Raw genomic sequence first — 22,914 nt, forward strand, 5'->3', positions numbered from 1 at the left:
AAAATGGCAAGAACCATGGTAAACAGAAAACAAGACAGGAAAACAAACCAAGTGAAAAAAGTTGCAAAACTAAAGTTGATTATTGACCAGATGTACACTGCATTCATATTATTTTACATGGTGTAATCCATTCCAATCATCATAAGTATTAGTGTAATTGAGGATGATATCAGTACCATCCATTCACAGCTTTACCTTTGCAGAGTGGTTTGGTGCCGTTCCAGGTGCGATCCTTGGTGCAGATGAGAGTGGAGGCGCGGTCGGCGTCCATGGTGAAACCAGGAGAGCACTGGAAACTGACTGTTCGGTTGTACGTGAAGTCATTCCCTAACCTCACCCCATTGGCTGGAACTCCAGGATCACCGCAGTTGATTACTGCCAAAAAAATAATAAATAAAATAAAAACAAGTGAGAATAAATTCAACTGGCTAATATAATTGACAATTTTAACAAACTGAAAAGATTGCAACCTTGTCATGTCTCCACATTACCTGATGCTATAATTTCATTTCTACATGTCCCTGTGCTCGGTAAAGCAGGAACTCAACAGCACACACACTTAAGGTTAATACAAACAAGTAAACACACTATTTTAAATTAAACACTGCGTTGAGCTTTAAAGTTAATGATCTGTTATATGTGTTTGACCCAAGCAGTTCACCTCACCAACAAAACTTAATCTAAAAAGCAATGTAGTTGATGTGTCTTCACAGGCAATTAGCACTTCATTTATGGCCCAACCACTTTTGGAAGATAAACTTCTACCCTGTATGAGTTTAAAAATATTACTTAGTATGCAACTGACAGACTTTTCAATCATGATTTAATGCTTTTTATCTAAAAGCAGTGTCCTTGAGTGCTTTGGTAGTCTACAGTTGAGAGCTTTTAGGCTGAACAGAGACTAAATCTTGTGATGGGTATCCCTCTGCAGCCGCTCCCCCCCTGGCTCCACAATGTACCATATTTCTCCTCGGTTATACTTTTACATGCTGCAGGGAAAACAGTGTGACTGAGCAAAATAAGTGAGAATTCCACTGAGTGACTCAGCAGCATCGCAGCTCGGCTCTGCTATAAATGGAAAAGGAGAATCCGGGACAACTTGCACTGAGTTTCTTTGGGACAAACATAAAGACATTATCACTGTAAATGCTTATGACCAGCATTTCAGCATTAAATTCCCAGTAGGGTGAGGCAACTGGGTCTATTGGAACTGTAATGTCTCCCCTTGACCGAGCAAGTACTTGTCTGTCCCACTGGGCTGGTAAGCTGCTACGTCTATCTACCCTACAGGGCTGTGATGCACCGAGACGATAACATTATCACAGATAGTCATTGCCAAACAGTCCTAACCCTACCCCTGATAGTACAGATGCTAAATAAAACTTTTAAGTTAATTTTCCTCATGGTATCTGAAGCTACATACAGAAGTTTGAAAATGGATTAACTCTGCTACAGATATACCTGCAGTCCACACTAGGTTTAGAGCTTCTAGAACTGTGTCTGATGGTCCCATTTTCAGTTAGTGTTTAAATTTGGACAGAAATTGAGATATTTGGAAACAATAGACACAATTGTTTGCTGTTTTTTTTTGGTCATGATGTAGCTTTCGCTGACTCTTAAGAAAGCAGCCGACATCAGCCTCGGCTAACTAACATGGGATAATCAATTACAAGCGTTGCTGACCCTGTAGTCTTTGCAAACAGCTGTTGTGCACTTAAATTCTGCGTTTTACAATAATGCAACTGTTTAAATGTGTAGGAGATGAGCTATTATTCAAGCCCAAGTTACAGCTAACATAGAGAGGAAACTCTAAGTCCAAATCCCTTTTTAGCCTATAATTTTTTCCGGATTAGTAGAAATCATTGAACTAAAAGTGTTCCTATTCACATGTCCCCTAAGGTGTTCCGCTGAAGTGTGTCAACATATATCCTTTCGCTCCCCGTGGAGTGAGTGAGTTCTGAAATCCATAACGGCGCCACTCAGGGTTTTTATCCCCTCCATTGACGAGAAAAAGGTTCTCTATGTGACCTCTATTTGCTCGGGTCTCTCGGCTCTGTACAGCAGCTGTGCGTCTTTTGTGAAACTTGAGGACAAAGCGCTGTCAGTCAGGCCGGAGCCATTTCAGTGTATCATTCCACAAACCACAGCCGTTCATTTTTATAAAAGTAGCAGCTGTTACAAGTGATTAACATGCCCCATGACAGTCACTTGTCCCCTCACATTTCTGGCTTAACATTATATATCTTGCATAATATTATCTACTTAACTTGCACGTCCTGGAAATGTATTCCGATGGTGCTGCCATGTTCAACCAAAGCGTAAACTAGTGTTGCACTACACATAAAGAACAGATGCCATCAGATAAAAAAACCTAGATGCGTTTTAGCCATTAAAACATGAAACTATCCTATAACAGAGCATGAAGAAGTATTTAAATATGCACACAAAATATAAAAACTATATCGAGATGCAGTTTGGTTCCTTTTCTGTAAGAGCTGTTTATTACCTGAGCACTCAGGCATGTTCCCGGTCCAGGTGCCGTTCACGGTGCAGTGTCGGGAGAGCAGGCCGGTGGAGTAATACCCATCCCTGCAAGCGTAGCTGATAGATCTGGAAAACGTCAGGCCGTCGTGGATCAGGATCTGGGCGTTCCGTGGAGTTCCTGGGTTTCCACAGGAGATCACTGAAAACAAGAAAAGAGATGGCAACAGAATACGATGAGGAAATATTTACAGACTAAAGGCTGATTTATTTTGCCTTTATTTTCCAAAAGAGATAACATGAACAGGACATCATTCGACTCGCAAAGTTTTTTCGGAATTGTTTAAATTTCTTCCTCGTGTCCTATGGTTGTCCACTGCCCCCCCATGATCTCCCATGGTACTGTTTGGTTTTGTTCAAATCCCTAGGCTTTCAGAAGACGTGCACAAATGCAGACGGCTCCGTCTATTTCTGTGTAACAATGAGCATAATGTGTGTGTGTGTGTGTGATGTGGATTGGGGAGAACGATCACAGCTGAGTTTTGGAAATGTTCTTGTTTCACTTCTTTTATCCCTTCACTCATTTCTATTTAAATTCATTCTAACAACTTGAATCCCAAAACCATAAAGTTAAATTTTTGAACCTTGCAATGTTATATTCAATAAAGCTGGTTTAACTCATGCATAATTTCTAATGAGAGATCACTAAAGGCAATAAACCACTATAAGAAATATTGTATTGTTCTTCTGAGGGTATTTGAAGAATACCAAAGATTTAGTTTTTTAAAAGGGCTCTTTATCCCATAGTTTATCTTAATATATATTTTAGTATGACTTCCGCGAGCCATATTCTACTTTGTCCCTTTTATACTCCGACACCATGTGTCTGCTTTCCCCCTGTTTTCATCCTTCCACCCAAACACCACCTTTGCCATATTCCCCCGCGTCCTACTTCACAAGTAACTCTGCTTTGATGGACACATCTACTGCTCAGAAAAAATCCCACAGTGTCTGTCTGTCCGCCAGTGATGGTTCTGTTCATTACAGTCTCCAGCTTGCCCTGGGCCCTCAGAGACCCGCGGGCATCGCCCCGCCGTAATGACCAGATGTGGCCTGGCCCTTGAAGTCTGTGCCAACTGAGAACAGGTGGGCAACCTTGGCTGGAAGGCACAGCGCACGCCACAGAGGGAAGGAGACTGAGCGGGGCCATGGAGAGAGGTGGTGCTGGAGTGAGAGGAAGGGGTTATTTGCATGTGCGTTGCAGGGATGTGCTTGGAGCACAAGTGAAAACAGCGTGGGAGATTCTAGAAATAACACTGTATAAAATGAAGCAGAGCAAAGGAGCAATGCATTCAATCAGAATAAGAAAAGGTCAGGAGAAGAATATAATATAATATCACTGGTAGGTATCACCGGATGTAGGACTTGCCAGCTTGAAGGTGTAAAACTGCAACTAAGTTTATGGCTGGTTTTATCATTTTAGTGTTGCTAGGCGATGAGTAAAAACCTGCTGTTCATGCAGTATACCCTGACCTAATATGTTAGTAAAAATGGAAAAGGAACTTGACTATGGAAGCCAAAAAAATTGATCCTAAAAATGTGACAGCTGTGGAAAAAGCATAAAAAATAAGCCATGCATACTGACAGCAAATTACTTGATTATAATCGAAATCAGGCTATATTTAAATTTGTACACTATCACCACCTCAGAAAATATACTCAACAGCCCCTCTTTTATTTTAATGCAAACTATTTACTTGACAATTGAAACAAAAAGAAAAAAACAATTGTACACCAGTCACCACATGTCTAAAAAAGCAGCAAATGATTACACAATAAATGACTGTGAATCCAGTATTAAGCTCTTAAAAAACAAGTTAGCATTCATTCCAAAACATTCACTACGGCCACAGTTAACTAATGACTATTAATGATTTAATTAACCCAAAATTTACAATCTATGTAGAAAAAACAAATACAGTGGGAGTGGTTAAACTTCTAAACACTGTTAAGCACCAGCAATTAATGACGGTACTAGTTTGACTTCCTTTTTTTAAAAGATATTTCTTAAGGCACTTCTGCATTTCACCAATAGTAATGTTTGATTTTGATGTGTTTTTATAATTAATGTTAACTGGTGTTATCTGCTTGCTGTTTTTTTGTGATTCCATAAAGAAGCATTGAACATTTTTAAAAGCTCTATACAAATAAAATGTATTATATTATTATTATCATTATTGTTACTGTTATTCATTTTGCCGTTATTTATGGAACAGTAAGTGTGAAATGGGGAGAGAGAAAATAAAACTAAAACTAAAAATGCATCATTTCTCAGTAACGTGAAGTGAACACATTTTTTTTCTGAATCATTAAAACAGCAGTTTGCCATGTTGCTGTAGCTTAAGTTGCAGCATTTCTCTGATTTTAGCATCAGTGCACTGAAGCTACATTTAATGTAGAGTAACTGTTACTCACTACACATGTCAAGAGCTTTACCAACAATACATCTGAACAAATGAAGTAGAAATGGAAAATAAATCATGCACTGGTTTCCTCCAGCTCCACACTGAGGCCAGATGGGTTGTGTATCTTTTCCATAGTCTTGTGGCTCTGCTGCAGGGTCTCTAGCCGAAGACGTCCAGAATACTTCCAATGCACTCAAGGGGAAATCATCCCGATCAGATTCCTTAACAACTGACTGAGTTCGACGAACAGTTGCATCTGTTTTACTTCAAGCTCTTCCTTAGTATCCAGGACACTCACTGTGTACCCAAAGGGTTTGACTCTATGACAGATTCAACTTCAGCTCCCTTTCATCACAAATGAGTTGATATGGCACACAAGGCTCCTGCTTACATTACTTAGGGACCAAACAGGAACCATTACTCTCATTGCCACCTATTCTAAAAGCCACTACAGCAAGACATGATAGTTTTGACCAGGTGTATGAAAGACATGTGGACGACACCTACAGCCTCTCTGGGTGAGCAGACCAGACTGAAATCTACAATCATTTTCCTTCCAAGCACTTTGGCATTCATGTAAATGCTGAGCGGCCATCCTTCTGTATAAAGAGTGTGCATGACTTTTCAATTTTTTAACATTAGGGTCCTCCACCCCTTCTCCATTCCTTACCATGACACTCAGGTTGGGTTCCCATCCAGGTTCCATTGGCCAGACAGGTTCTCTCCGGGGAACCCTTCAGCATATAGCCGGGCTCACAGCTGAAGCGTACGACACTTGCCACTGTAAACTCTTCTCCTAGACGGATGCCATGCACGGGAACACCTGGATCTCCACACAGCCCGGTGGACTCTCCTGAAACAGCGAGAAGAACATGTATTCATGAATGTGACAAATGTAGCAAGAAAAAAGGCTCATACTTTTGTGGAGAACAGCACAGGTACTCCTGCATGAGTGATGTTTTCTTATTAAAACACAATAATGATAAAGAAAAACCCAGACCCCCTCCCACCCAATTGCCATCCACAACCATACCCCTCTGCCTCTGTAAGGAGTGATTAGCTCAGCAACTACATTAAGTTTCATTATGTCTATTTGTTCAACCAGCAGAAAATAAGCAATACGATTCATCGAGCCGACATATTTTGTGCTTAGCTACATAATTCCTTTTCCTGAATTGAAAACACTCAGACACTGTTTAGTACGGCTGTGTAGCGCTCTGACTCCGTCTTTTAAAAGAAGCTGGCCAACATCACTCTAATAGCGCTTAGCTAAGAAAGTCGGGCAAATCTTTATAAAGATGTTGTGTTTATTGCCCGTTGAAAGAACACTAGCAATCCCCTGGATATATATGAGTGTCATGAATTGTGACATTAAACTGTCAGCATGCTGGTTTATTGTCACACAGCTTATGGGACTGTGCGCACGCTGTAGTTGGTGTGTCTCTGTCATATCTTCGTGAATGTGCTTGTATTTGTGGACACGCGTGTCTGGACAACCCCAGGGCCTTTTGCATGGGAATCATATACACTAGGAATATTGAAGTGAATCGCTCTAAGGGGAGAGGAAGTATGTGGACCAATGTCCATGATGTTATAGTCCTTCATAACCCGGCTGAGGTGTGGACATCCCTAGTGTAATAAGAGGAGATTAAAGCAGTTTTATAGGGGGGACACTGTCTTTGCCCTTGAGGTCTTTGAAACAGACAGGCAGCTCCATCTTTGGTCCACCTACTTTGCTCATTACCTCTAACAGCTGCCAAACAAACAGTTTATTCTCCTGGCCTGGCGTTACGAGATCATCAGTGTGACTGGGTGGTGATATTACATCTGACTTGAGTAAGTGTAAAAGGCAGACAGGGGGAAAGAGGATGACAAGCTGGGCTGTACAGGACATTGCTCCAAATATTAACAACCCAAAGCTGTTTGTTCACAAAAAAGGGTTTTGTGTGCGGGTTATTTTCTCCTTTATTGATCCAAACCCTCAGTCAGTCAATCTGGGTGTAGTTTTCCGTACCAGAGCAGTGTGGCGGCGAGCCGCTCCACTGGCCGTCCAGCTGGCACATTCGCGTTGTGTTGCCGATGATGGTGCGCTGGCCGATACAGCTGTACCGGATGACTGAGCCTACTGTCCGACGGTCGCCGGAGATCTGGGCATAAGGTGGCATGCTAGGGCGGTCGCAAAGCACCACTGTTAGAGACGAGAAGAAGTGAAGGTGAGGGGTGAAAAGGTGATAAATGCAACATACATAGCATGCTGCCATGTTTTAGCACAATTATAGTTTACTGATGTTACATTGGATTTCTGTTTGTTAGAATTAAAGTATTTTGCAAAAATTATTCTTATTTTCAGACCTCATTACTGAAGTGACTGAAAATGTTGCAAATGGAAAACAATATTTCCTACTAAGAAGTCAAACCAGCAGGAGAGGATGCACATCTACGCATAGTAGCTTTGATGCAGAAGCCTGTATTGGGCTTCAGAAGTTGAGGTACTCACACAGGCACTTGGGAAGGGAGCGGTCCCACGTTCCGTCCCCCTGACAGGAGATGGAGCTGGTGCCCAGCAGGTAGTAGCCCGGGTTACAGCGGTACGACACAGTGGTCTGGAAGCTGTAGCGATGCGGCCCGCTGGACAGTACCTGCCTAATGCTGTTCTCCACGTGGCCCGGCTCCGTGCAGTTCACAACTGAAGAGAGGGATGATGAGAGAAAGAGAACAAAAAGGCATCTTGTGTCAGGATTTTAAGTTCAATTGAATGAATTATATGAATGTTCTCTTTGGTTGAAGACTTGTTGTTATGACCCTTTTTTAAAACTATGATGTACTATAGATACACTTCTCACACACATACACACATTTGGGAATGCATCCATGTTATAAGCAGTATTTCTCTTGCATTTACTCCCTTGTGTCTGTTAATTTCCTGATCTACTACTTCCACCCGTCCAGCATCCATCCATCCACCCCAAATGAAGTAGGAGGCAGACTCCGGAAATAAACATTTGCTTCATTAGAGCCAGTCTCCTGCTGGCCGCAGTGGTGCAGAGATGGTGATGGATGGAGAGCTCACAGCAAAAGAGGCACCATGTCAGTTTAGCACCAGATGGGGAGAGTTAGGGAAGACGAGTATGAGGGATGAGTGAGGAGCGAGGGACAGCGAGGGGCGGGTGTGTGTTACAGAGTTAGAGAGGAAGAGACCCTGATGGTGCAGAATATATTAAAATTCATGACAGAATGTCAGGCTGTGACTGCTACCAGCGCCAATCCGTCTCGAGTGTCTCAGATCTGGAGACGCAAAACCAAAAACGTTACATTGGCACAATTAAGTCAGAGTGCAATGAATTACAGTTAATGCTCAGTCTTTTTCTATATTGTGAACAGTCACTAAATGTGTACTATGAGGCCAAAACTCTAATGGCTTCTAAAACCTTCTGAGTCAGAGACTGCCCACGCAGCCATTTTGCCCCAGTTTGCCTTGCCAGTCTTGCCGTCCTCCTCGAGTGTGCCTTTGCCAAAGCCAAAAAGGAACCCATTGTATGCTAATGTGCCTAAAAGCTCTCTCGTTCCATGCTCCCAAGCAGGCAAGCACAGCTAAATCACCCCCAAAATACCTATTATAATGTATTCCTTCCAGTAGAGAGCTGACCCGCGGTGCCATCATTTACAACTCACTGCATAATAACACTATAAAGCGCATTTGAAGAAGTGGAGCTGCTTCAGCACGAGACTTTCCAAGCTCTGAGTTCGGCTTTGAATAAGTGTGCTCGGGCGGCGCGGGCTCAAAAGCGATCCAACAGTCATCTGAAACAACTGACCTTCTGGTAAATTTTTTTTGTTTGCAGCCCAGTGGGCTGTGAGAGAGGAAGCGAGGGGATGAAAGGAAAAGAGAAACAAAAGTGAGAGGCGAAGAAGGGCTGAAGGTAATTCATCTGTGTTCTGCCCAGAAGTGGGGACCCCGGTCGTCCTCTCCTCCTCTTGGTCTCCTGCCAAGTAACGGTACTGTAAGTGGTGTGTCAGAGGGTGTTTTTCCCCCTGTCCTGTGTCTCTTACCTTTTATCTCTGCAAGATAAATAAACACACTCAAGTCGTCCAAACAGGTTGGTGCTGTGGCTCTGTGACTCAAATTGGTAGTGATTAGAGAGGGATAGGGGACTGGCCCGGCTGGTGGTACTCTCCTGCTTCCCTGCATAATTGATGGAGCCCACAGACTCTTGTAGTTAAAATCTAGACGGCAGAAATCATTACCTTTCTCTGATTGACTCCTGCCCTGGCCTCACCTCTCTTCCTACAGTCTGTCTCCCTCTAAAAGAGGAGCTGATGGTTGAGCTTAGCTGAGGCTAAGGTGAGATGGATGAGGCAGACGCCGTCAAAGCGCTCCAAGTTTTCCACTCGAAGGGAGCAAGTACGTGGCAGACAGGAAGCCACGATTCACCAAATATGTCTCGTGTGCTGTAATTAAGGTGATAAATCTGATTGAGGATAAGACCTCTAAGCTACTTATGTCTCCACATCAACAGCGAGGATAATGTGCCATCAAAACAGACGCCCTCACCCACCCACGCAGAGAGTCTCCCGCAAAAATGCATTCCAGAGTCAGCATCTGCATGGAAACAAGGCCGATGCTAATACGATGTTACTACCAGAGCGTGGAGATTTAAGGCGTACGTCTGGGATAAAATCTACATGCTTATGCATGCAGCCGCCACTGAGGAAGGATTCCTGGGAGACCCGTGACCTCCTCATCCTCACGTCTGGAAAAAAAAAAAGCCAAATCCTTTTCTCTCCTCATTTAAAACAAAATTATATGTCAATCCGTCAGTGGTTCTGCCACCGCCTTATCACAATCGGGGCCCGTCCTTGCGAGCAGCCCCTTTTCTGTGCCTGTCATGACGCCTTCAGTTAGTGGGGACAGATGTGGATGTGTTGCTTGTCGCAAAATAACACTGCCAAATTAAAAGTCCTTGCTCTGCTTGTTCAAAGCGGGGCAGGGTACTTCTTATTCTGAGCCAAAGACAAGTCTCTCAAGAATCCTGTGATTGTTTTTTTGGCTGCGTCTGCATGGTTATTAAGCAAGTTTGTTTCCTTGACAGACAGGTGAGCCTCAGAGGCAAAGAGGAAATAACATCATATGTAAATAATATCTGGAACCTCTGAAGACAGTGAGGTTGAGACAGTGGTAATTAAAAAAATCCGCAGTTTTTCATTTCAATTTCTCTCCTAATATGTTTCTTTCAAACTCTTTCCCCCTCTGGGCGTCCATGCGCTTCACTTCTGAGCTTCCTGTGATTGGGGTCATTTGTGGTCAAAGAAGTTCTGACCTTGTACGACACAATAGGTAATTTAATACCTGCCCCAAATAAATGGGAGAGAATACAAAGAGAGCCATACTCCCACAGGCAAGTATATGGAAATGAGCACACGTTTAAAAAATGCTCCAACTCTGCATTTGGTGACGAAGCTTGTGTCATTGGCTTTTTTAGCCCCCCCACAACATGACAACTCTAGAGTTGCTCTGTTATGTCTATATGTTGCTGATGTAGCATCACATGTGTCATGATTCATCATCTCATGCCACTTTCCACTTTATCCCAGTTGCCTGCTCACCTGTCTCCTATACCCAATCACCTGAGGTCCCCTGCCCACCCACACACACCTGTTCCCTCATTTTCCCAGGCAGTGCTTAAACCAGCCATTTCCAGCAGTTTCTAGCCAGATTGCCTGCTTACATCCCAATGTGTTTTCCCATGTGCCCCCTGCCTGCATGTTTCTGTACCTGCCTGCCTGCGAGTTCATCCATTTGTCTGTGAGTCTACTTTGCTTCAAGTAAAGCTCAGTCACTGAACCTGCCGACCAGTGTCTACACCAGGGTCCTCCATGTTTGTGCAGCTACCCTCAGCTGTGACAGAACGATCTGTAGACCGAGCAGACCTTTATGTTTTCTGCAGAGGAACTTAATGAGGTGACTCGCCATATGCATGGTCTTCAACACTTCTGCCAATATGCCTCCAGCGTAAAGCAGAAAAATGCAGCTCTGGCATTGGCACAGAATCTTATGTTGTCGAAAGTCTTGGATGATGAAGAGTCCTTGCCGTCGCAGATTTTGTGGCCTCGGCAACCGCAGTGCTTGCTTCCTCTCGTTCCGGTACATCAACTCTGCCTGCATCCCAGTTGGCTAAAGAGTTTTCTGATAAATTGATGTCTCTCTCTCTCTCTCTCTATCTCTCTCTCTCTCTCCCTGACACACACAGGCACACAACTTTGTTTTCTGAATTCGCTCCTTCGTTAATACAACAAGGACACATCAACAATCCCTCTGAGCATGGTGGAAATCTAACATGTAACTACAATGACTTGATAGTGTCAACTGGATCCACTGGTAAACAGCATCTTGCATCTGTCCTGGTACTCTGCAGTTATCCTTCCGTTCATCTGTAGTCATTAGAGTGTCCAGAAATTAAATGTGCATCGACTGATGTACTTGACACTTACTTTTACACCTGGGGAGGGAGTTACTCCACTGCCCATTGGCCTGGCAGGCAGATTTTACAGCCCCCTGCAGAACGTATCCAGTGTTGCAGACAAAGTGCACGGCATCATTCAAGTTGAATTGGCTTCCTTGGGTCAGGCCAAAGGTAGGATTGCCAGGATGCCCACATGTAATGGCTGAAAAAGACAAAGGAGGAAAAAGAAAATCTCGTAAGTGCATTTGTAGAGCAGTTTGAGGGATTCAGAAGTTTAACGTTCAACATCTGGATAAACAAAGTTCGGATCCGAATAGTTACTGTCATGGCGATGCTTAAATAATTAGTTAAACACTGAAATTGAATGATGATCCAGACTTGACAGGCAGCAGGCTCCACCGTGGCTGAGCATGTCATTTTTCTCACCGCTGTGATTTGATTAATTGTGATTAATTGGATCTTTAGTTAAATGAACGTCTTGTAAAATTAAAGTTATCATAGAGGAACAAAGTCTTATTTTGGAATAATGCCCACATCTTTGAAAAAGTCATGGTAAAACACACTGGCTTCTATAGTTAGATTTTTATGCAGGTGCTTTCTAAAAAAAAACTTCAACTAAATTAAGTAGTGATCAGTGCCAGATGGCTCGAGTCTAATTGCACTAAAGGTCATCCATGGTGATCTTAAAGTAGCCTAATTAGAGCGTCCCTAGGTAATCACTGGAAAATATATTATCTGCAAAGCTATATGAGTGGAAAATATAGTTTTTTTCTGAGTTTTACATATTAGCTTGCTTACCAGTGCTCCATATAAAACACATTGTCTGATCCCCATCTCTGTGAGTGATCTATACTACCCATAGCTATACCAATAAGCTAGTTTTACTGAGCTTCATCACTGGGCACTTACGGACGCAGACAGGCGTGCGTCCTGACCAGCGGTGATCCTGTTCACAGATTCGCACCGACACCCCGATGAGACGAAATCCTGGATTGCACTGGTACACAACGCTGCCTCGATAGTTGTAGTTCTCCCCAATGATCTGTCCATTCACTATGGGATCTGGGGAGCCACAATGTCCAGCTGTGGTTGAATGAAGAAGGAAACAGTCAAGGTTGGACAAAGGTGTTTAAACATTTTGAAGCAAACTACAGGACTTGAGATTAAAATTGTATTTTTTGAAGCTGAAGATCTCACCGAGACATTGGACCTGCGTTCCACTCCAAAGGCCATTTGACATACACTCTCGTACCCGGGAGCCCACCAAGGTATAACCTGTGTTGCAGGAGAAAATAGCAGTGGCTCCATACACAGTCAGTGTTCCAATCTTGTTGCCATTTGGTGGAGTCCCAAGGTCTCCGCAGGAGATGACTGAAATGAGAAAACATGATTATATGAATATTGCAAAAAATTTATAATTTGTCTTGTCTGGGAAAATATTTACTTTAGTTTTCTTTCATTCTGTTTTGGTTATAAGATTCAAGCCTGTTTAGTTATGTTTCCTAATTTCACAGTGGAAATAAGATATATTTGGATGCAATTATATTTCGAGGCTGGTAAATTACTTTTTTGGCTGAGGTTTTTCAATGTTGGGGCAAATGAAGCAGTTAATTAAAACAGTATCAGGAAAATTAGTCGACGTGATTTGCAGTTTTCACTTACTGCCGCAGACTGGGCGTGGATCTGGGTAGTTCCAGCTGCTGTTGGCTTGGCAGCGAATGACCCTTTGACCCGTGTAGTAGTATCCTGGGTCACATATGAGCATCATAATGGCGTCGTATTGGTTTTGAGTTCCATAGATCAGTCTCCATCTCCCATGCTCCACAGCGGAGTGGCCGATATCAGGGCAAGTCACAGCTGAGGGTCAATGGTCAAACCAAGATTATAAGATTATTATACTTAAACTTTATGGTAGCAGTGAGCTGATAAATATCTGGTTAATATTTTATTGATTTATTACTGGATAAGAGTGACTACTTTCAATCTTAAACATCATGGGGACATTTGGAACTGGGGACAAGTAAAGAGATCGTAATAACACTACAGACAAACTGGTAGACAAAGAGGGGAAATACTCACGTATGCATCTGGGTGGGGCCTCAATGGGGCTCCACCTCCCAAATTCCTGACAGATCACTGAGGTGGTTACTGGTCCGGTGAGCAGAAACCCAGGGTTACACTGGTAGGTGGCTCTGGCTCCAAGAGAGAAGTCCTGGCCAACGACGCTGCCATTGACCGGAGGCACTGGCATTCCACAGGACATGACTGGAAGGAAAAAGAAATATCCATCAGGAAGGGACAGCGAGGAAAATGCAGTTGGTAGAATGAGAACAGAGGTAGCAAAGTATATTTTAATTAATATTATTATATACAGAGTGCCCGGCTCACAACAGGCTCCCAGTGCAAACACAAGCCCAGAGCCAGCCTTGATGTGCGGTAAACATTAGCTCGGGCCGCCATCTGCACAATAGTAAACAATCGAGTCCAGAGAGACCACATGCAATTCATGTAGCGATTACACCTGCTGCAGACTTGACCAGACATTGAATGAATGCACTGCCGCTCCCAGTTTTCACTCTCAGCTGATACTGTTGATGAATAAAAGAAGGGAAATCTGAAAGTGAAAAACCGTGAATGATTGTTTTTTTTCGATGGCTTTCAATTTTTTTGATTCATGTTTATTTTCATTTAAAAATACATTCAAACTCTCAATTGATATTTATGATTGTTTTACAGACCATTTCCAAAAACTCTGCGCAGGGACGAGAAAATAACTGTGAGAGCTTCCTTCAAACACTCAGGCTGACGGACTGTTGATGAAGGCACACTCTCAGCTTACTTGAGTCCCAAGTAAATGGATTCACTGATACTTTTTTCAATTAAATTAAGTCAGAAAGATGAAACTAACAAATTTAATTTCAACTGCATAAGAAATATATATATTGAAGTAAGAAAAATACAAAGTTGACTAAGTTTCTGTAACTTTTAACAACTTTCATCCCTTCTCATGACCTGCTGCTATGATGGCGCCCTCACCTTGGCACAGCGGCACTGGAGCGTTCCACTGGTAGATCCCCTGTGCGTTGCGGGTGCAGGTGGCGCTGCTCTGGCCAATAAGCCGGAAGCCCTGGTCACAGGTGAAACGCAGGGTGCTGCCCAGCTTCGTGCCTGTCAGACTGTGCACGGTGCCGTTCACGGGGTTGTTTGGAGGGCTGCAGTAGGCCGCTATGGAAAAAAAAAGGAAAAGAAATCGGTATAGATATAAATATGCATATAATAATGGAATGCAACAAGCATAAAAACCAAGTAATGATGCTGAGGAGGTGAAGGATTAATGTGCCTTTAGCAGCACAGATCCCCACATCTCTCCTGCATCTGTCTTCTACGCCTGGCATAGCAAAGGAGGATATGTATTAATACCAGCGCTACGATACAATCTCTTTAAGGTACAAACTGCAGACGAGAGACAAGAGAAATTGATTAAAGCAAAGTAATGCTCTGCAAAGCGAAACAGGAGTTTGTCAGCAGCCAGCAGAGGAGGATCATAAAAGTGATGGATACATAATAACGGGAGCAAAGTATCTGTTTTTGTTTGTTGGCTAAATTGGTGGCTGCAATAATCGTTCATCATCCGAAATGGCATCGGCAACAGGTCCGTGGTTTCCAAAAAATGGAGAACGCTTGGGCCTAAATTGCATTTCTGCACATCTGCGCAATAACATAGTTACTACAAACACGCTGGAGAGTTTCAGTAAAAGAATGCAGGATGTGGAAACATTTTAAATAATATGTGATGTTAAAGTATGCAGCGTTGGAGGGGAAGTGGACAACGGACACAAAAGACAGTATTATTAATTTACATTGAATTATTATGACCTCATTACATTTCTATAAAAATGCTTATTCCGACACACTGCTCACATGTGGTTATGAGAATTCCCTCACTTTCAAGTAAGTGGGAATTTTGAGCATCGCACGGACAATCAGATAAAGCTCTCTCACACTTAAGCCATGACGATGGTAGAATATTTATTCTGCGTGTATGAGATGAGGCTGCCTCACCTCTATCGCTCCGGCGAGTCAGAGAATTTGACACTTTTCTAGAGAGCTGACAGACGACTTAGTAGCACAGAAAAAATTGACATTGAGGTTCACTAAGAAGTAGATGATACACAGCAGGTGTACTTTTGTGAAGTGTTGCATTCGAGTGTGAAAAGGTTGTCATTGCCACAATCATCAAGGGATGAATGTCCTCCTTGATGCCTACACGAGTCAGGAATAGAACAAACCTGATGTTTAAATCAAATGATACTTAATACGCTCCTCCTGTCAGTCGCTGTGACTGGCGGCTCCTGAGCCAGCATCGAGTTCGATTCTTCACTTCTATCTGAGTCTAAACTCGTTTGCGCCTCTTTCTGTGTTCCTCGCTCTCTCCTTCTCCCTGATGCAGCTTGTCTCATTGCAATCAGCCCTGCAGGGCCAGAGGAATCAGGTCACATGAGCAGGTGACTGCATTGGAATGGATAATAGAGTGGAGAAGGGAGAGAGGGGTGGATGTAGAGAAAGGATGAGACACAAGCTTAAAGAGATAATGGTGAGGAAAATAGTGACAGATTGTAACAAGTGAGAGAGAAAGGTGACATGGATGGAGAGAATGACAAGAAAACTGACAAGGGGAGTTTTCTAGAGGAGAAGTTGGAGATGGAAGAGTGGCCCGTGGAGAGAAAAGATGGATTGATGAAGATTACAGCTGAATACATTGAATCTGCAGGCGCCATCTGTTTCTTCCTCTCCTCCCGTTGAAAGGCAACGCCACACTGACCACGTCAACTTATGGGTTCTAAGCCGTCACTTTGTCCGTCTGTCACTTCGCCCGCTATGGCAAAATCAATCATGGTTAAGAAAAGAGAAAAAAAAGGCAAGACACAAAGAGGGCAGGGAAACGACCGAACATCCGGTTTGGGAGAGACGGAGCGTTCCACAGAGAGGAGGAGGAGAGAGAGACGATTAGTCAATCTGGCTGAGTGGTGTTGATACAGCACGGAGGGAGCCTTTTAAATATTTACACAGTCATAATTCATGGCGAGTTATGCAGGTGTCGTATACTAACAGATCTTTCATGGGAGCGGGACAAAACAGAAAAATAATAAGAAACACCGCTCCGCTAATTCCCAGGCCTGTGCTGCACAGTGAGGAGTGCCGCAGATGCTCGCCGCCCCCGCTAGGTTGTCATGGAGATGGTTCATATTTCGAGCTGGTTCAGCTGCAGTTGGAAACTCAAATGTTGGACTTGTTGACACAGTAAAGTGAGCACGCCTCTGATGAGATCGAATGTACAACATGTCAAATATCAGTTCTTCACAGTGAGTCAACACTAAAAGTAATGAAATCACTTTCTGTAAAGAAGTCCCACCTGAGTAGCGGATCCGGAAGCCTTTGTGGCTGGTGGTGTGATCGAAGGACCAGTGCAGGTAGACTTTGTTACTGGAGCTGGTGATGCTGAGCGGACTGGAGTAGTTGCCACTGAGGGTGATGAGGAGGGGGCTCTGTCGAGATGGGCCTGCATAAAAAATATGGAGAGAAATGAAAAAGATCCGTTTCATGACTTTGTGCAATAGAAAAAAGAAAAATGATCGTGATTATCTTCTATTACTACTGTGTTTTTATTGGTTTTTACGTTATTATTCATTTTTTACTTGCATTTTTTTAATTGTGAAGCACTTAAATTTGTACATTTGTTTTGAGAAGTACATAAAAATAAACAACAATGCAACAGATAATGAAAATGTTTTCTCTATTTGTACAAATTTAATTAAAAAAACATTCAAATATGATGTGAATCCAATTATTCTGACTTATAACATTTAAGGGAAGGTGCAAATCAAGATTTGCTCAGCTTCTGACGGCAGGAAAGGGAAGATTCTGCTTCGTAATTGGCTCATCAGCCCCAAGGTTAGCGAACGCCTGCTCCCCTTCCACTCGGCACGAGATAAAAAGCATTAATCAGCAACACCAGTGTATACGACCGCCATTTTCTCAGAGCAGCCTGGCAGAGTTGCTGACTGTGCCTCTAATCACATGCAAATGTACAAGGCAGAGGGAGATGTTCTGTCACCATGAAAGGGAGCTTGTGTGTGATTTTCCGTTAGTGGATGCCTTGTTAGCGACGGTAAATTTAGCTGTCGTGATCATTTTAGCCCATAATTGTGGATATTTGTGAATAAATGAGTCTTTGAACAGGGGATTATGGGGGATGCCACAGGGAGGGGAGGTCAATAGACTACTGAGATCAGCAATGTCAAGAAAATTAATGGATCAGGATGCCAATTTAAATTAATCAAAAGCTAAAAAGCCAAATTAAAGATAGCTTGGTTGAGCTAAATTGCATGAAACCGTATGTGACCATATGTGCATAAGTGGACTTCAGTGACTCACCATCAAAGATCTCGAGCTCGTCAAACTGGCGGCTGGTCTGGAAGTGTTCAATGGTGAAGGTGATGTTGAAGCCTGGTTCTACTTTGACAACCCAGGAGCAGGACTCGAAATGGGGGAAGCCGTTGCCTGGTGACTGGCTCATGATGACTCCTGTGGAAGCTGTGAGCACCTCGTTCATGGGACAAGTCACTGTTGGGAGAGACAAAAGAGTAATAAGTTAATAATAGCCCATCTATTTTCTGACGTTGGATGAGAGCTGTCTGTAAGACAAAATATTAATGCAGGTTTTTTTTTAAACCAAGGTAAATCTGTGAAGTTGCCAGTAGAGAAGTTTGCCTTTCTGTTTTTGTTTTTTTTCCTGGTGCGCCGTGTTCAACATCACGGATAAGCTGAAACCTGAGGTGCTCTGTCACCTTGTTGTCTTGCCAAATTGGCGCGTTCACCCAGGTGTCACTGTTCCATCACTGCAGATCGGAGCCAGAGCCAATAAAATGTGTCTCCTACGTCTACTGCAGAGTCATCTGACCTGGGAGTGAATTCTGATTGTCTCCACTGTTGACGAAATTCAGATGTAATTGGCTGTAGTGGGATTTTTGACTGGTGGAAAAGGGGCTATATAAGAGACAGACAGATATTCCCACTCACCTTTACACCTATTTGCATAATACAGGCATTTGAGAGTCTCCAGTTATCTTAAGCTGTGTCTTGGAACTGTGGGAGGAAATTGCAAAAACTTGCAAACTCCACACAGAAAGGTTTGAACCCAGAAACTCCTTGCTGTGAGCTGACAGTGCTACTGCCAACCACTGCACCGCCGTGCCGCACTGAGTTGATAATAATAATAATTTAAATAATAATTTGAAGCAATAATGGCTTGTTTGTATTTCTCTTATTTTTTGCTACAACATTTTCTGATAACTTCTAATGGCTGTTCATTCTCTTTTGTGAATTTAATTTACCTTGAGACACATTGGATTGCTTTTATCCATACGGTCGTTGGAGGGTGACTCAATGTGACTAAAAGCAAAACAAAGCTAATTGTCATTCTGGTCCTGATGCTGGTGCAGGAAAGACAGATGTCCATGCTATGACAGTCAAGAAAAAATAATAATATAATATATAACGTTACTGAATTGCCACGAGCACATTGTCTCCTCTTTTCTTGTTGTCAGCTCCCCCTGTGCTTGGTATTATTGTGGGACATCTCTATTACATCCTTTAAAGTTTTATTATTCCAGTTTACACACACACACACACACACTCCTGCATTTTTGCTGCAGTGCTGTGAAGCAGCGTCTGAAGTTGCCTGACGGTTTTGCATACACAGGGAGAAGCGAGCTCCAACATACGAAGAAGACGATGCTGCGACGACCACACAATACAAGTTTCCTGTTCTTTGTGTTGCTCACTTAACAGGTAATGAGCACTGACGACTGTGAGTGAACTGATTCCAGAGCAGAGAGAGATATATATATTTTTTTCTTATATGCCGACACAGTTAAATCAACACCTCTTAATTATAATTTTAACCGAATACTGACCAAGAAAAGTAACCGTGAGGAAGGTAAGATGAAATGCACGATTGCCGGAACTGACTGTATTAGTTTTAGCCTGGTGTTTCTAACTAAACCAGAGATTGTGTATATAAAACAACTCATGGCTTCCTTTATCACGAAAGCCGTTTTTAGGCATGAACTCTGGAAAACGTACAGACCTAATTTTGCCTTTCACATGTGAACAACACAGCAGGAGAATGTCCACATGCGTTCACAACAACAGAACTTGCAGGAGGAAATAACGTGTAAAATCATCTGTGGAAATCACATAATAAGATAATAGAACTTCACTGTTTAATCACTGAAGTCGTATCTGCTGGGAGTCAACCCAACGGCCTTTTAAGAGCTTTGCAATTAACGAAGGTTTTATTTTTGATCACAGCATGAATTAAGAATTAAAAAGAAACACCATAAGATGCTGTAAATGTGACTGAACGAGAAGCTTCCTCCTGCAGAGCCGGAGAGCCCCCACCATTTTAAACGTGTGCATGCGGGAGTCATGGAACCACTGTTTTAGACCTACGCATGTGCCACCAGTTTGACATATATATATATACACACAATGTTTTACCTTCAATAAAAGGTTTGTGGATATTGTTTTTTTTTAATCAACACAAACATTTGTTTAGGTTAAAACAGCCGTATCCCTACATAATAAACATGAATCTTAAACAGCTGTATGTCTACACACATACAAGCACAGACTAATAAACTGTCAGGGGGCACTCCGGCTCTGCAGGTTGATGATATTGGATTGTACGGCCACTTCAAAGTGACCAGGTGCTCTCTGCATGCTCGTGTATTATATGTGTGTGTTTGTCAACCAAGTGCGGCAGAAAGATGTCAAATGTATGTAAATATCCTTGTCGTTTGCTGCAATTTGAATAGCTAACCTGTTCTGCCTCAGGGTTTGGTAGCTCTTGGCACTTGCAGCTTCTACAGTGGAGAAATATTGAATCGCATCAGTTGCTCCTTTGTGGGACAATGTGTGAGTGCGTGCGGGTGTATTTTTCGCGTGCATGGATAAGCTTGTGTGTTTGTGTTAGCGGACAGTTGTGTGTGTGTGTGTGTGTGTGTGTGTGTAATACCGTATTTCGGTGGGTTCATAGGGGAAGAAGTTATTAAATCCGCAGGAGATAGATTATGGCAGACAGCCTGGGTTAAACAGCATTTGCTAAATAATTAGCATTTGTTTTACCTCGCTTCAAGGAGTGTGTTGCCTCGGGAAAGCTCAGATAGTGTCAGGTGAGATGTCACCGACAGTAAGGCATGTTACAATGACTTCAAAAATAGGTTCCTGTCAAAGCTGAACCAAATGTGAAACCACAAAAGGTGAAAAAAAAAAACCACATAATATCTGCACACTTTCATATTGTGTTTTTTTATAAAAGCAAACAGAATACTGTGCTGACTCAAAAACATATAGGCATTTTCCGGAGTTTCGCTTTCACATAGCAAGAAGACAGAAGGAGATTGTTCGGGTCAGAGGTTTTCATGACAACAGGAAATCTCATCTGCATCTTGTACATGTACAACAGCTTTTTTACATCCTGAGGTATTTGTATTCTTTCAGTTTCACATCTGTTACACGTTATAAATGTGATCGACATTAGAACTTGCTTTCGGACATTTTCCTGCTGTATTCTCGCTCTAACATTTTACTAGAGGTCTGGTCGGAAAAAGGTCCACAAAATGTCAGGAGCATTTGCATCCTCACATACACCCTTACTGGAAAATTTCAGGAAAAGTTCAATTCCAATTTCAAAAAAGAATTTCTGGCATCGAGCTTTGGAAAAAAAGTGACAGTAATCTCGTCTGATCCAAGACTTATAGAAGACACTCAGCCAGTTTGTGAAATCACTCACAACCTCAAGCAGCTCGGTGGATGTGAGGCAAAAGGCCTAAATCCATCACTGATAGTGAAACAGATTTTACCTGGACGTAGCAAATAAAATCTAAGAGTAAAGTTCATTAAACGATCAATTGTCGGTGACCTTTCACAGAGCTTAGATGTCTTCAAAACTGCCTCCAGCTTGTCTTGGGGCCGATTAAAAGAGACAGGCAGGAGGGCTCTTATCAATAGGCCGCTACTTATTAAACTAATCCACTTTGAAATGAAGCATCAGTGTGTTTGGCAGCAAACAAAAGGGTATGAGGGGACAAATCCGACATCTGGAAAAAGGCAGCTTGCGGCACACAAGGTGAGATGAGCGGTGATAGAGCTCAAAATGAAATTTCACTTTAATGAGACGAGGAATGGAATAAACGGGGCCGGAGGAATGGCAATCTGTGAGACATCCTTTCTGTTTGTATAGAAATTATTTGTGATATGTAACAACTTCCCGGTGGAAAACAAATGCATTGGAAGACTTCCATGCAAACGAGCACAGATGCACACACATCTGCAGCCGTTCACATTCGTGCTCCCCAGCATACAAGCGTGCACAGTGCATGTGCACATCCACACTGTGTGGTGTTGCAGTATTGTCAATTTACTGTGTGTTTCATGAGCATAAGCAAAGGAGCAATATCTAGCTGATTGAAGGGGGTGGGCCCAAACGAGAGCCTGAGTGAGGATCAGGAACTAACCACTCTAACAAGTCAGGGATGACAATGGAGATGGGGGAAGCATTAATCCATTCTGTGGGATGAAAATAAGTGCTGAGGCAGAAAAAGAAAAAAAAATGTAGAGAACAAATAAAAGAGAGATAGCTGGAGAGGCGAGAGAGAAGAAGAAACTGAGTTGGGAAACTAATGTGATGGGTGATTATGCAGGTTTTAACCAGAAATCTGTCTGGGGGATAAACTCGGGGAATTTGGATCATCAGGACTCATTGTGTTTTATTAATGAATTCATGCAACACTTTCTACCGATGCTGCTGCTGCTGCTTTGTGTGCATGTGTGATGCTGGAGCTCCCTGCAGTCCCAGCAGACAGCAGATGTAGTTAAGGGCTGTGGGTCCAATACAACCCTGTTTAATCAAATGCTTTATATGAATCAACCGGTGGCTCCGATGGCAGGAAACACCACTGAGGCTAAATCCATTTGCCATGGTGTCTAAATGAAATAAAGAAAACAGGAGCGTGTGTGTCTGTTTGTGTGTGTGGTGTTTGCTTTTATGTCTCTGCCTGCAGGTCGGTTTCGAGAGAAAAGGGGGGAAAGACAGAGACAGATTTGGGTATTGATTGACAGTGTGTGAGAACACACCGCTGCGTGTTCTGAAGCGAGAGAGGGGCCAAGTAAAAGAGAACGGAGCGGGAATGAAGATGTTACGTAACAGCAGGAGACTGACGTGAGCGGGGAGGGAAGAAGCGGTGGCTGAGGGAGGGAGGGAGGGAGGGAGGAAGGGAGTGCAGACGGAGGGGAATGCAGAGGAGGAGAGGGGATGCTGGAGCTGGGGGGGGGGGGGGGAGCGAACACTGCAGAGCCCGGCTCCGGTGCTGCCCTCTGGAAGACGATCGCAATGACAAACCGCTTCAGCCGCCGCGCAACCCACACACATGCCTGACCCACGT

The 22,914-nt window shown here is 43.0% G+C and overlaps 1 protein-coding gene across 2 annotated transcripts in view; it reads right to left on the minus strand.

Annotated features, from left to right (window-relative positions):
* The window catches only part of csmd2 (CUB and Sushi multiple domains 2), a 235,903-nt gene that overhangs the window by 19,273 nt on the left and 193,716 nt on the right, over positions 1–22,914 (minus strand). For both annotated transcript variants that reach the window (XM_020090893.2, XM_069516258.1), the window contains 13 exons: positions 17,843–18,031; positions 16,821–16,967; positions 14,444–14,632; positions 13,487–13,672; positions 13,070–13,264; positions 12,605–12,778; positions 12,317–12,490; positions 11,436–11,609; positions 7,444–7,632; positions 6,961–7,134; positions 5,617–5,799; positions 2,507–2,683; positions 196–375 (listed from right to left, as the gene is read on the minus strand). In XM_020090893.2, the coding sequence (XP_019946452.2) occupies positions 196–375; positions 2,507–2,683; positions 5,617–5,799; positions 6,961–7,134; positions 7,444–7,632; positions 11,436–11,609; positions 12,317–12,490; positions 12,605–12,778; positions 13,070–13,264; positions 13,487–13,672; positions 14,444–14,632; positions 16,821–16,967; positions 17,843–18,031 (2,331 nt within the window). The remainder of the gene's footprint in view (positions 1–195; positions 376–2,506; positions 2,684–5,616; positions 5,800–6,960; positions 7,135–7,443; positions 7,633–11,435; positions 11,610–12,316; positions 12,491–12,604; positions 12,779–13,069; positions 13,265–13,486; positions 13,673–14,443; positions 14,633–16,820; positions 16,968–17,842; positions 18,032–22,914) is intronic.

The sequence above is a fragment of the Paralichthys olivaceus genome, chromosome 20 (genome assembly GCF_024713975.1).
Source record: "Paralichthys olivaceus isolate ysfri-2021 chromosome 20, ASM2471397v2, whole genome shotgun sequence".
Taxonomy (NCBI): domain Eukaryota; kingdom Metazoa; phylum Chordata; class Actinopteri; order Pleuronectiformes; family Paralichthyidae; genus Paralichthys; species Paralichthys olivaceus.